We start from the raw sequence: 12,515 nt of genomic DNA on the forward strand, positions 1-12,515 counted from the left end.
TCCACAGGTTGACTGTACATTGTGTGAAGAAATACTTCCTTTTGTTTGTTTTAAACCTGCTGCCTATTAATTTCATTTGGTGACCCCCAGTTCTTGTATTCGGAGAAGGAGTAAATAACACTTCCTTATTTACTTTCTTCCAGTCATGATTTTATATACCGCTATCATGTCCCCTCTTAGTCATCTCTTTTCCAAGCTGAAAAGTCCCAATCTTGTTAATCTCTCCTCATAAGGAAGCTGTTCCATACCCCTAATAATTTTTGTTGCCCTTTTCTGAACCGTTTCCAATTCCAATATATCTCTTTGAGATGGGGTGACCACATCTGCACACAGTATTCAAGATGTGGGTGTACCATGGATTTATATAGAGGCAATATGTCTTATTATCTATCACTTTCTTAATGACTCCCAACATTCTGTTTGCGTTTTTGACAGCCGCTGCACACTGAGTGGATGTTTTCAGAGAACTGTCCACAATGACTCCAAGATCTCTTTCTTGAGACCCCATCATTTTATATGTATACTTGGGATTATGTTTTCCAAATGTGCATTACTTTGCATTTATCAACATTGAATTTCATCTGCCATTTTGTTGCCCAGTCACCCAGTTTTGAGAGATCCTTTTTCTAGCTCTTTGCAGTCTGCCAGGGACTTAACTATCTTGAGTAGTTTTGTATCATCTGCAAATTTTATCACCTCACTGTTTACCCCTTTTTCCAGATGATTTATGAATATGTTGAATAGGACTGGTCCCAGTACAGACCCCTGGGGGACACCACTACTTACCTCTCTCCATTCTGAAAATTGACCATTTATTCCTACCCTTTGTTTCCTATCTTTTAACCAGTTACCAATCCATGAAAGGACCTTCCCTCTTATCCCATAAAAGCTTACTTTGCTTAAGAGCCTTTGGTGAGGGACCTTGTCAAAGGCTTTCTAAAAATACACTATATCCACCGGACCCCCCCCCTTGTCCACATGCTTGTTCACCCCCTCAAAGAATTCTAGCAGATTGGTGAGGCATGATTTCCCTTTACAAAAACCATGTTGACTCTTCCCCAACAAATTATGTTCATCTATGTGTTTCACAATTTTGTTCTTTACTATAGTTTCAACCAGTTTGCCCAGTACTGAAGTCAGGCTTACCAGCCTGCAATTGCTGGGATCACCTCTGAAGCCCTTTTTAAAAATTGGGGTCACATTAGCTATCCTCCAGTCATTTGGTACAGACGTTGATTTAAATGATAGGTTACAGATTACAGTTAGTAGTTCTGCAATTTCCCATTTAAGTTCCTTCAGAACTCTTGGGTGAATGCCATCTGGTCCTGGTCACTTATTACTGTTCAGTTTACCAATTTGTTCCAAAATCTCCTCTAATGACACCTCAATCTGGGACACTTCCTCATATTTGTCACCTAAAAAGAATGGCTCAGGTTTGGGAATCTCCCTCACATCCTCAGCTGTGTAGACCGATGCAAAAAATTTATTTAGTTTCTCCACAATGGCCTTATCGTCCTTGAGTGTCCGTTTAGCATCTCGATTGTCTAGTGGCTCCACTAAGTGGTTAGCAGGCTTCCTGCTTCTGATGTACTTAAACAATTTTTTGCTATTACTTTTTGAGTCTTTGGCTAGCTGTTCTTCAAATTCTTTTTTGGCCTTCCTAATTATATTTTTACACTGCTTTTGGCAGAGATTATGCTCCTTTCTATTTTCCTCATTGGGATTTATCTTCCACTTTTTAAAGGATGCCTTTTTGCCTCTCACTGCTTCTTTTACTTTGTTATTTAGCCACAGTGGCACTTTTTTGGTTCTCACACACTTTTTTTAATTTCGGGTTACATTTAAGTTGAGCCTCTATTATGGTGTCTTTAAAAAGTTTCCATGCAGCTTGCAGGGATTTCACTTTTGGCGCTATACCCTTTAATTTCTGTTTTACTAACCTCCTCATTTTTGTGTAGTTCTCCTTTCTGAAATTAAATGCTACTGTGTTGGGCTGCTGTGGTGTTTTCCCCACCACAGGGATGTTAAATTTAATTATATTATGGTCAGTATTACCAAGGGGTCCAGCTATATTCACCTTTTGGACCAGATCCTGTGCTCTACTTAGGACCAAATCAGGAATTGCCTCTCCTCTTGTGGGTTCCAGGACTAGCAGTCATTTAAGGTGTCAAGAAACTTTATCTCTGCATCCCATCCTGAGGTGACATGTACACAGTCAATATGGGGATAGTTGAAAACTCCCATTATTATTGAGTTTTTTATTTTAATAGCCTCTCTAATCTCCCTGAGCATTTCACAGTCACTATCACCATCCTGGTCAGTAATATATCCCTACTGCTATATTCTTATTATTGGAGCATGGAATTACTATCTATAGAGATCCTATGGTACAGTTTGGAGGAGTTAGTGACAGCAATCACGACTCACATTTTGGTAGAGAGAGAACGCGTGCATGTGGGTGAGAGAGAGAATTACCAAAATGAGTATCGTGAATACGGTCACATAATTATTAACAACTCGTCTTCTGCAATATTACAATCTCAAACCAAAATACATAAATATTAAGTTTCATTATTTAGGGTGAGCTGTCACTTCTTCCTCTGCCCCAGGAGCAGACAAGGGAGGGAAACAGGACACCAGAATCACAATTCTCTCCCTGGCTACCTGCTTGCTCCATGGGGGAAGTCATCTACCACTGGTCCTCAACAGGAGTTGATTACTTCCTCCTGTGTGCCAGTTCAGCTCTGCTGGATAATACAGTGAGGGAGTAGGGACAACGCTGCTTACTCCCTGCCACTGCTCTCTTACTCAATTTGTTTGTTTTTTAGAAGCATATGGATGTTATTTCCCCTCTCCCCAAACTGGAATTCCTGTTGAATACATTAAATATGAATAGTTACCTGGTTTATTGAGAGGTTTGTGTTCACAGTTTCACTTACCCTTCCATTCTGAATCCCTATTTTTGTAAAAGCAAGTAATTCCAACTGGAAAACAGAGGGCATCATCTTTGCAATGATCTCACTTATTGCTTCTGGCCTGATCAGAGGGACCAATCCTGATCTCTTTGACTCGGAATTTACATTCCCATAACAGATATCAGAATCCGGTCCACTAAGGTTTGTGATAGTTGCCATAATCAATGTTAAGTATTGGATTATGAGTTAAGTCAATTTTCAGATTGCAGTTGTGTAGAAGGGTTCTGGGAGAGGTGGTAAACTTCACATACCTCTTCAGTTGCAGCCTTTTTAGCTAGTTGTGTAGAAATCAAGGGTCTTAATCTGGAAAGAAGAAAAAAGGCGTTGGTGATTATTAGAAAAGTTATATTGTAAATGTAAAAACACAAGGTCAGTTTGACACAGACTGCAGTCACTTGTTCTCTGGCCAAGAGAACAAGTTTGCTAATGTCATCACACTATGTATTTATTTTATCCTTTCAATTTAAAAATATAAAAGAAAGTCTATGCACAAGCCTTACACACAGTTTAACAGTAATTAACATTTACATTCAGTAAAGCTATCACCTAGCAGCTCAATACAATAAAGGATGGTCTAGACATGAAAGTTGATTCGGAATAAGGTAGGGTGTGTTTTTAAAGAGGTTTAGCTATTCCTGATTAACTCCATGTGTGAATGCTCTTATCCCAAAATAATAGTGTCTTATTTTGAATACATTTAATCCATTTCCAAAGTGGATTAATCTTATTTGGAATACAATTAATCAGGAATTATTAATTTAGGAACAGCTAATCAGAATAACTCCCCATGTAGACAAGCCCTTAGAAAAAAGGCAAGCTAATAAGCACAACAGCAAAACTCCATCCCATACTCCACCCAAAGCCCTTCTTAGCTCTCCCTAAAGGCCCTATAAAATAGATTACTTTTGCCACATGTTCTGAAGGCCAAAAAATTTCTACCCATTGCTGGCCCCTCCCTCTTTTCTGTTATAGTGAGAAGGACAGATTCAGTGAGCCAGATTCTGTTCCTAATTACACCAGTGTAAATCTGGAATCACTTCCCTTTATTTCAGTGAGGTGATTCCAGATTTACACTGATGTACCGAGATTACATCAGTATAGTTTTAACATCTTATATCTAATCTTGAACTAGACAACAGCAAAAAACAAAAGGATCCTACATGAGCTGAAAGAAAGAAATGCTGGAAGCTGAACTTGAGCATATTTTTAAAAGTATTGCATAGCTGGGGAAAGGACCGCAGACACACATTTGGAGATCAGTCTGTATTATTTTGCCACTCAAGTGCGAAGTGTTGTCATTGCGAGTCACTTCAAATCCTGTTTCCTTATTGCTATGAACACTTTTCTCAACTGAGTTCTGGTTGCTTTGCTCTGTCCCCTCTCTTCACCCAGGTATACCCAGCTATAGAGAATGGTTTGCCTGGTACCTAAATTCTGCTCACACAGGTTCCCGGGCATACCTCTGAATGAAGTCTAAGTTTCATTCACAGAGATGTACACCTCCAGAGCTAAGCTTTCATTTAGAGTAAGATGCTTCTTTCCCTCTATTCATCCACTGATTCTGGCATTCTTTAGCATACAAACAAAGAAGTTGTTCTCCAATTTAAAAAAAGACACTAAATCTGACTATTCTACAGTAGGAAGCAAAACCCCAGAGAATGAGTGGAGAGTTTTAGTCTTCATTATCTGATAGAGAAGAAAATATTAAAATTCAAGAGACAGGCGTTCAGCTAAGAGTCTTCTTTGCAGCGCTTCAGCACATTTTCAGGATACTTGAACATCTGGGGCAGTCCAAAGTGAACTTGTTTTCAGTGCATCCAACCAAGCTGATGTTTGGGCAACATTTCAAAAGCAGAGTCTATGCGCTTGCACCTACAGAGTGATCTGGAATACAACGGTATTCTTGTACAACTATTGTCTGTTGCACTTCATGATTATCATCATCATCATGGAAGAAGATGATACCATTAACCCAGAGAATGTATTTACTCCCTGTAAGTCCCAATGGATCCTTCGACATACACAGAAAACATTTGAAGGCACAGATACAAATCTTACTCTGTGTCCGACTTCCTCTTTATGCTGCCCCACCTGAGTTATACAACCTTCCTAATATCTGAATATGTGTATTATACTGTTAATCATGGTTTTCTAATACAGAGTACCAATTTAGATGCACACACACATGAGAATGCAGTAACAATATCAATAGGCTAGATAAATGAGGGTTGCTGGTAAAATATCTGTTACCCTGTATTCACATACTTGAAAAGCTCTCTGTTTGAAAACAGTGTGATTATTGCAATTAACACTCTATCCAAAAATTAGATTTGTTGCCACGTTATTGAGCGACAACATGCCCCCCAAGAATACCCTGAAGCCTTGCCCCTTTCCCGGTTAGAACAAGCTATAAAAAAGCCCAGAAGGCACTCAGAATGTGCTGGCCTTTGTTTTAGAGGCAATAATGCATGCGCTTACACTGAACAATACAATCACTGCTACGCTAAGTACACAGTAAATATTCCAGTGTCATTTTAATTACAAATGTTCCCATAATGAAGAAAAAAGGATTTTGACTTGTGAAACCCCTATTTGTAAACTGCAACCCTAAACATAAGGAGCCATTCTATTGCACTTTACAACAGTGAGAGACTAAGTACTCCACAGGCTGTATTCCTGTACTATGTTAGTGTTCATTAGTGTTTATTTCTCAGTAGTAGAAGTACTGCAGTTCTCAGAGCAAGCCAAAAATAATACAGAAAAAACATATATATGAAGTACTGGAAAGACACTGGGCCTGATTCTCCTCTTCCTTCCACTGATCTTACGGTAGTGGGACTCCACTGACTTCAGCAGAGTTAATCCCAATTTAAGCAGGAGGATCAGGCTCATTAATTAATATGTACGATCAACAAACACCAGCAGTGAAAAGTGGAGAACTAAAACCATCACACACAGAGATACATTGTGTCAACTTATTTTCCTAAGAGAATAACGTCTTCAATTAAAAAAAAAAGTAATTTATGTCTGTTGGCTGGTGATGTCATTATCTCCACAGAGACCCCTAACTATTACTGTATAGAGCACTGAAGAAAGATTTTACAGTGTTTTTTTTTTTTAAATGCCCTGATGCCCTGACCTCCTTAAAACAAAGCAGCTGCTGCCACACCAACCATATGGAACAATAAATTACTGGCTGCCATGGCTACAGATACTGGCTCCTTCTGCAGTCTGATTTAACCAGGGAAGGCTAGAATATTGTAGTGTGCCATCACTGAAGAACAGAGCTGTTTCTGAGGCTTGAGTGGGATGGGGCATTAATGCTCAAATGAGCAGCTTCACAAAAAGAGGACAGCCAAAGTCCTTTATGCCACTTTCAACATGCATGTACCCCCCATCAACACGACTACCTCCCCATCTATCCCAGCTCATCAGACTTGCTGAACACTGGGCTTTTGCTGAGCAGAAGAAATACTCTGAATTAGGAGCTGTTTTGTCTCATATGTTTTGTATCATTTCCTGGGTTAAGACGCATTGTGATATACAGCATGATTCTGCTTAAAATATAATACTTTGACAAAAATGAAATGGCTCTCATGATCTTTCTAAATGCTTCTGTAATCATTCATCATTTACTGTATCTTCTGGTTTTATACATTTGCATTATGAACTATGAAACTGACAGAATTAAATACATTAAAAATAAACCACAAAACAAGCAATGTTGTGAATGGTAAAGCAAACCTACAAAAGGAAAAAGATGTACAAACGCCAAGTGCAACATACAGGTTTCAAGCTAATTTTGAAAAATTATTCATATGTTCCAGTCAACCAACATATATAACATGTGAAATTGATACTCTTGACATTTTTTTGGTCAGAAAGTAATGGCACAGTATTTGTCGTCAGTGTCTGCTCACTGTAGAATCTGCTTAGCTCCAGCTTCAGTTAAGACGTACAAGACAGCATCTAGGTTTGTCCTCCAGCGTAACAATTTAAAAGAAGATTCAGTATAATAGAATCTGACAGGGCTGAAGATCACATAAATTGAACTTTCAAAGTGAACAAATGCTTTGAAAAACAAGCTGGCTTTTTTTAAAAGTTTTTAAAACAAACTTTTTATTTTGCTTATTACTTAATAAACAAAGATTAAATAACACAGTACATAAAACAGAAAAGAAGTTATGGGGCAATAAAGATGTGTAATTTATATTAGGCAATTCACCCACCCAGGGGATTATTATACCATAACAATCTCCTCAATTTAATTCTGGAAATAATAGTTTTAGAAAGTCACCAAAAGCTCTCTTACTGCTGAAATTTAATTTAACCCATCCACATAGGAAACCTCTTACTGCTGCTTACCACCCATACTAATGTTATAGACAGAAGGACAGACAATGAATACATGATGGCGTGATGTGATATAATGGGTTTATCATCATGAGTCTGTGATGGCTGCGTTAATCATGAGTGGAGAAACCTTGAGTAAAATTATGCAGGTCATCCGAGACAAGTGCCAATGAAACCTATATAACCATGCCATTCCATCATGCATTCTGTAAACACCACACATGTGGCAGAAAATCTACTGTGAAGTGCTCTAGAGAATTTTATTGGTGTTGTTTTGGCATCCCTCTCAGTTATAAAGCCAGGCTGTCTTTGTACCAGGACCAACTGAACAGACTTCTGCAGAAGGGGAAAAACAACAATTGTAAACATCTCTAACAGTGACATTAAATAGCTTTTTAGGTCAAGGATTTAATGGTGTCCCCCCTACTAGAAAGTTGGGAATCTCCTCTTTTCAATAGCGTCAAGCTCCTGCTAGCAGCAAACTTTAAGCCTGCCATTGGTTCCAGCCTGCATAGTTGGCTATCCTAAGCCTCAGACCTGTGGTGGTATTTTTGCAGAAGGTGAGGGATTGAAGATCCCATATTCTCAGGACAGAACAAAACATTTCTCTGGCAGCTTGGAGTCAGTGCAACTACTGCTAAGTAGATGGGTTGCAGGCTGAGTGACGCTGGCGCCTGGCTCTAACCCATACTCTCAACTGTGTAAACTAGCCCAGGTTTAAAGCACCTCCAAACACAGGTTAGAGGTTTTTCTGTGTGGACAAGGGGGCAGAGCGAAGGCTAAAACCTGGGTAAAGAGCCCAGGTGAAATGTGCAATGTGCAACGAAGACATACCCAGTAAGGAAACAGTAAAGGGGGTAGGCTTTGCAGTGGGGATGCTCTCACCTGGACAAGGCAAAGCAGAGTGGCTCAGAGCCAGGTGCTGATCACCTGGGCTAGCTCTGGAGTGAAGACATAGCTCAAGAGAAACATCTACTGTTTTCCTAAAGACTGTTGCATCTTCTTCAGAACAGACAAGCACTCTGCTAATATACAGGTGCCTGGACACATTTTCCATACCTGTTCTTGGGAGTGAGAAGGGAGGAGTGGATAGGGATGAAAGACAAGACTGAATATTTTGCAGTGTACCTGCAGCACTCACTGATCTCCAAGACCCCAAAAAAATGCTGTAAAACATCAACATGGTGTTTTTGTCACTGACCACAAGATATTTTCAACTTCAAAAATGGAGGGAGTTCAAATATAAAGCCAAGGCACTGAACCTCAAGCAAAAATAAACCAAAGAGCAGATCAAGGAGAGCCTCTATATGTCTCTCACTCTAAGAAATTACTGCAGACCATGGGAAATTGCAATTGCTCTAGGTCAAGAAAGGCTGGCTCTGGTAACTTTACTGCCTTGGCCAATGCACCTACTTCCTGACTTTATGAAAGTGGAAGAAAGGGTTGCCACTTTTCTAATTGCTGGTAACCACAACCCCAAGGCCCCAGTCCCTGCTCTGCCTCTTCCCCCAAGGCCCTGGCTCTGATCTGCCCCCTGCTCTGCCTCTTCCTCCAAGGCCCCAACCCACATCGCTCAGTACTCTGCCACACCCCCCCGGATCATCTCAAGGAGCGTGCCTGCTGCTTGCAGGCAGGTCCCAGCTGAGCTGGGGCTGGCACAGGTTAATGACCCAGTGACTCCCCCCACCCAGCGGTAACCGGGCTTTTGGTTCAGGTGCCATTTAGGGTTGCCAGGTCCCCAAAAACCAGGTGCCTGGCAACCCTAAATGGCACCCGGACACAGAAGGTAAAACCCGGACGGGTGGCAACCCTAGTGGAAGACTTTACTGGATTTGTCAATATGGATGCTGATGAACTCACCTCTTGAGAGCTGACAATAGTGGAAAGTATTTGCAATTTAAAAAAAAAATCTAGACTTGATCAAAACCACTGTCCAAAAGATGCCATCCCTTTCACCACACCAGCTGGAGCCTTTTCTGCCTGCTCAAATGAAATGGTGGCAGAAAGGCAGATTTGCATCTTATAGGAAAAGCTTCTTGAAACAGAGGAAGCTGTATAGCTGGGTTACAACTTTACTCTGAAAGTTATGTAAAAAACCACACTATGGCTCTGAATCAGTAAGACACACAAACCTGTGCCTCACTTTAAGTATGCAAGTAGTCCCACTTTAAGTGCTTAACTGCCTTGCTGTACTGGGGCCCAAAATGGTTGTGGTATATAAGGCACGTACCTTGAGAAGAAAAAATTTATGGAAATTATATAAGGCAATCTAAACACCAATCATTTTTATATCCTGTGCTTACAGCTACGGATAGACAAATCTTTCTAAATTAACAAATCACATAAACACTTCTATTTTCTGATTAGAGCTAAATTACATTGTGAAGATGTGTATTTCCAATGGCAAAGTTCTTAACAGTAGTGTTTTTGCCTTTAATTCTGGTACAAATGTATTATCCCAGATGTAGCTGATGAGGTCTACAAGTATTTGCTTTTGGCCAGGTGTTTCTGATCAATCTCAACCTCATAAAAACAGATAATGAGGCCAAAGATGAAAAGGAAAAACATCTAGTAATGTGCAGTCTCGGAGAACAATCCACAGAGATTGTTATACCCAAAGGTGATGCAAGATTTATTGTCAGATCTTTCCTGTTTAAAGTATGTGACATTACAAGGACAAATATCATACTAGACATAACATTAAATTACCTCTTCCTCCTCCACTACCTCAGATAATACAACACTGTTTAAACGAGGTGCCGCTTGCAGGTATATGCAGGGGAACACATTAATTTAAGATTCAGGTAACTGTAATTTCATACAAGTAACTCATCAAAGCACAAGGGTATACAGTAGAAACATCCCTCTCTCCCCCGTGTCTGGTATATATTACATTAAAGAGCAATTTCATTGCCAACCATCTGGAAATCAATGTATTCCAAATTTTATTTCATGATTACTAACATTCGTCTTCATAACTCATTTCCAATTATAAGCAATAAATCATTTCTTCTTGCCTCTAATTTATAACAGCCAATTAAGGGAAATCTCTTATTTAAATAGCAAGTATATCTTTAAATTATCACATATTTTGAGGTATGCACTGAACATGTCTACTCCAACAGCCTAATGGCGATATGGTGGTACAGCACTGCTTTGGCAGGTACTACGGAACACATACAAAGGCAAATACCATACTTTGTAATCTCATGACTTGTGTATCTCAGGACTTTGTGCAATTTAAGAGATCAGTGTTACATGACTGATTTAACTGAGATGAAATTGGTAGTTTGCCACCCATGAAACAGTGTGTATCTGAGGTAGGTTTCGAGTCATGACCTCCCTAACAGGAATTGCATTAAAAGGAAGAAGTGGGCCAGTAGTGCAGTCTCTTAACAAGCTAATTAATTTTTTAAAATACAGCTATGAGAGTTAAAGTTGAGTCAAGACAGCTTTAACTTTCACATTGGAAGTCTGTGACAGAATGTACCCTGGTATTCACACCCTACACACTATGGTAATAATCTATGTACAAAGTATGCCTTGTGAGTAGGGCTCCGTGACTTCTGCAGGGGCCAGTGTGGCTGAACCCAGGGCCAGCAGCTCAGGTGGCCCCGGGGACAGCCACACCAGCCGCTGCTCCAGTTGCTCCGGGCAGCGGTCCCTGGCTGGCTGGAGCAGCCGCGCAGTCCACGGCCCCCAGCAGCAGGTGCCATTGGCCCCAGGCGCCCTCCCCTGCCCCGGATGCCCCTCAGCAGCAGCCCACTCGCCCCCACCCAAGATTTAATCATAGGTATTTTTAGTATAAGTCATGGACAGGACACAGGCCATGAATTTTTGTTTCTAGCCCGTGACCTGTCCATGACTTTTACTAAAAATACCTGTGACTAAATCATAGCCTTACTTGTGAGCTATCATTTGAAAACTCATAATTTGCTGGTCATTATTGTCCTGATAAAATGTGTGTGGCAATACTGTATGCAAAGTTATAAGATTCCACTGTATGGTATTACTAACATATATTCCAAACTGACATTTTTATACTAACATATATACTAACATATATTCCAAACTGAAAAAAAGAAAGCTCAAACAGGTGAGGAAAAAGCAGCAGTAAACATCCTTCCCCACAGACTTTTTCTCTCCTCGTATCCAGTTGGAAATGTTTTCAAGAAGGGGACAAACTATAAAAAGGAAGGGAAAATCCTGCAAGGCACCTTGCCCCCAATTGCATTCAAGGCATCTGAAGCGACAAAGGAAGCATTCGTTGGACTCGTCCTCTGTTTTGAATTTAACATAATTTGTTAAATTAGGCACCAGTTGCCTAACTTTTATCTTTATTTTTCTTGTAATCATTTCTGACTTTTATGCCTCAGTACTTGTACTCACTTAAAATCTCTCTCTTTGTAATTAATAAATTTGTTTTATCTAACCCAGTGTGCTTGAACTGAAGTGTCTGGAAACTCCATTTATGGTGACAAGTTATGTGCATATTATTTCTATGAAAGAAATAATACACTTTATATACACTTGTACTGTCCAGGAGAGGGCTGGGCAGCACAGGATACACATTTATGGGTGATGATCTGGGACTGGGTGTGTTGAGGTCACCCTGCAGCATAACCAATGCTGGTTAGAGCCAAGGTGCGGCTGGCTGGCTGGCTGGAGCCCACACACAGACATAGCTGGGAGTGACTTACATGCTGGAGGCTGTTTGTGAGTAGTCCAGGCTGGAGGCTACAGCAGCAGAGCATTGCAAAGGGTGCCACAGAGCAAGCACTAACAGTAAGCCACAGTAATGTGTGGAGCTAGACTGTGCGCTAACTCGCCCTGCTGTTTTGGGCCCTGTTAGAAATTGTGTGGTGCTTTGTGTATATGTATGAATGTCACACTGTCAATGCACCAATTAATTTTGTAGTGCTTGCTGTACATTTATGATTATTGCACTGTTTGTGTCACTGATCCTAGGCGTTGTGTCACTCTGAACAGTAACAGGTCAGTGGGTGCTTTTAGTACAGCTCGGCATTCTGCAGCATATATTGAGAATGAGAATAAAGATAAATTATTTTCTAAAAAATAGAATGTTATTGAGTAACAAAACCACTACAGAAAATTCTATATGATGTAAAAGTAAAAGCATCCACCATCCAATCTGCTTGTAGATGGCCACATTCTTACGGCTGGTCC

At 40.2% G+C, this 12,515-nt stretch overlaps 1 protein-coding gene across 4 annotated transcripts in view; it reads right to left on the reverse strand.

Annotated features, from left to right (window-relative positions):
- The window catches only part of BRF1 (BRF1 general transcription factor IIIB subunit), a 227,545-nt gene that overhangs the window by 12,386 nt on the left and 202,644 nt on the right, over positions 1–12,515 (reverse strand). For all 4 annotated transcript variants that reach the window (XM_074956371.1, XM_074956369.1, XM_074956372.1 and 1 more), the window contains one exon: positions 3,227–3,278. In XM_074956371.1, coding sequence (XP_074812472.1) covers positions 3,227–3,278 — 52 coding nt within the window. The remainder of the gene's footprint in view (positions 1–3,226; positions 3,279–12,515) is intronic.

Source organism: Natator depressus, chromosome 6 (assembly GCF_965152275.1).
Source record: "Natator depressus isolate rNatDep1 chromosome 6, rNatDep2.hap1, whole genome shotgun sequence".
In the NCBI taxonomy this organism is placed as follows: domain Eukaryota; kingdom Metazoa; phylum Chordata; order Testudines; family Cheloniidae; genus Natator; species Natator depressus.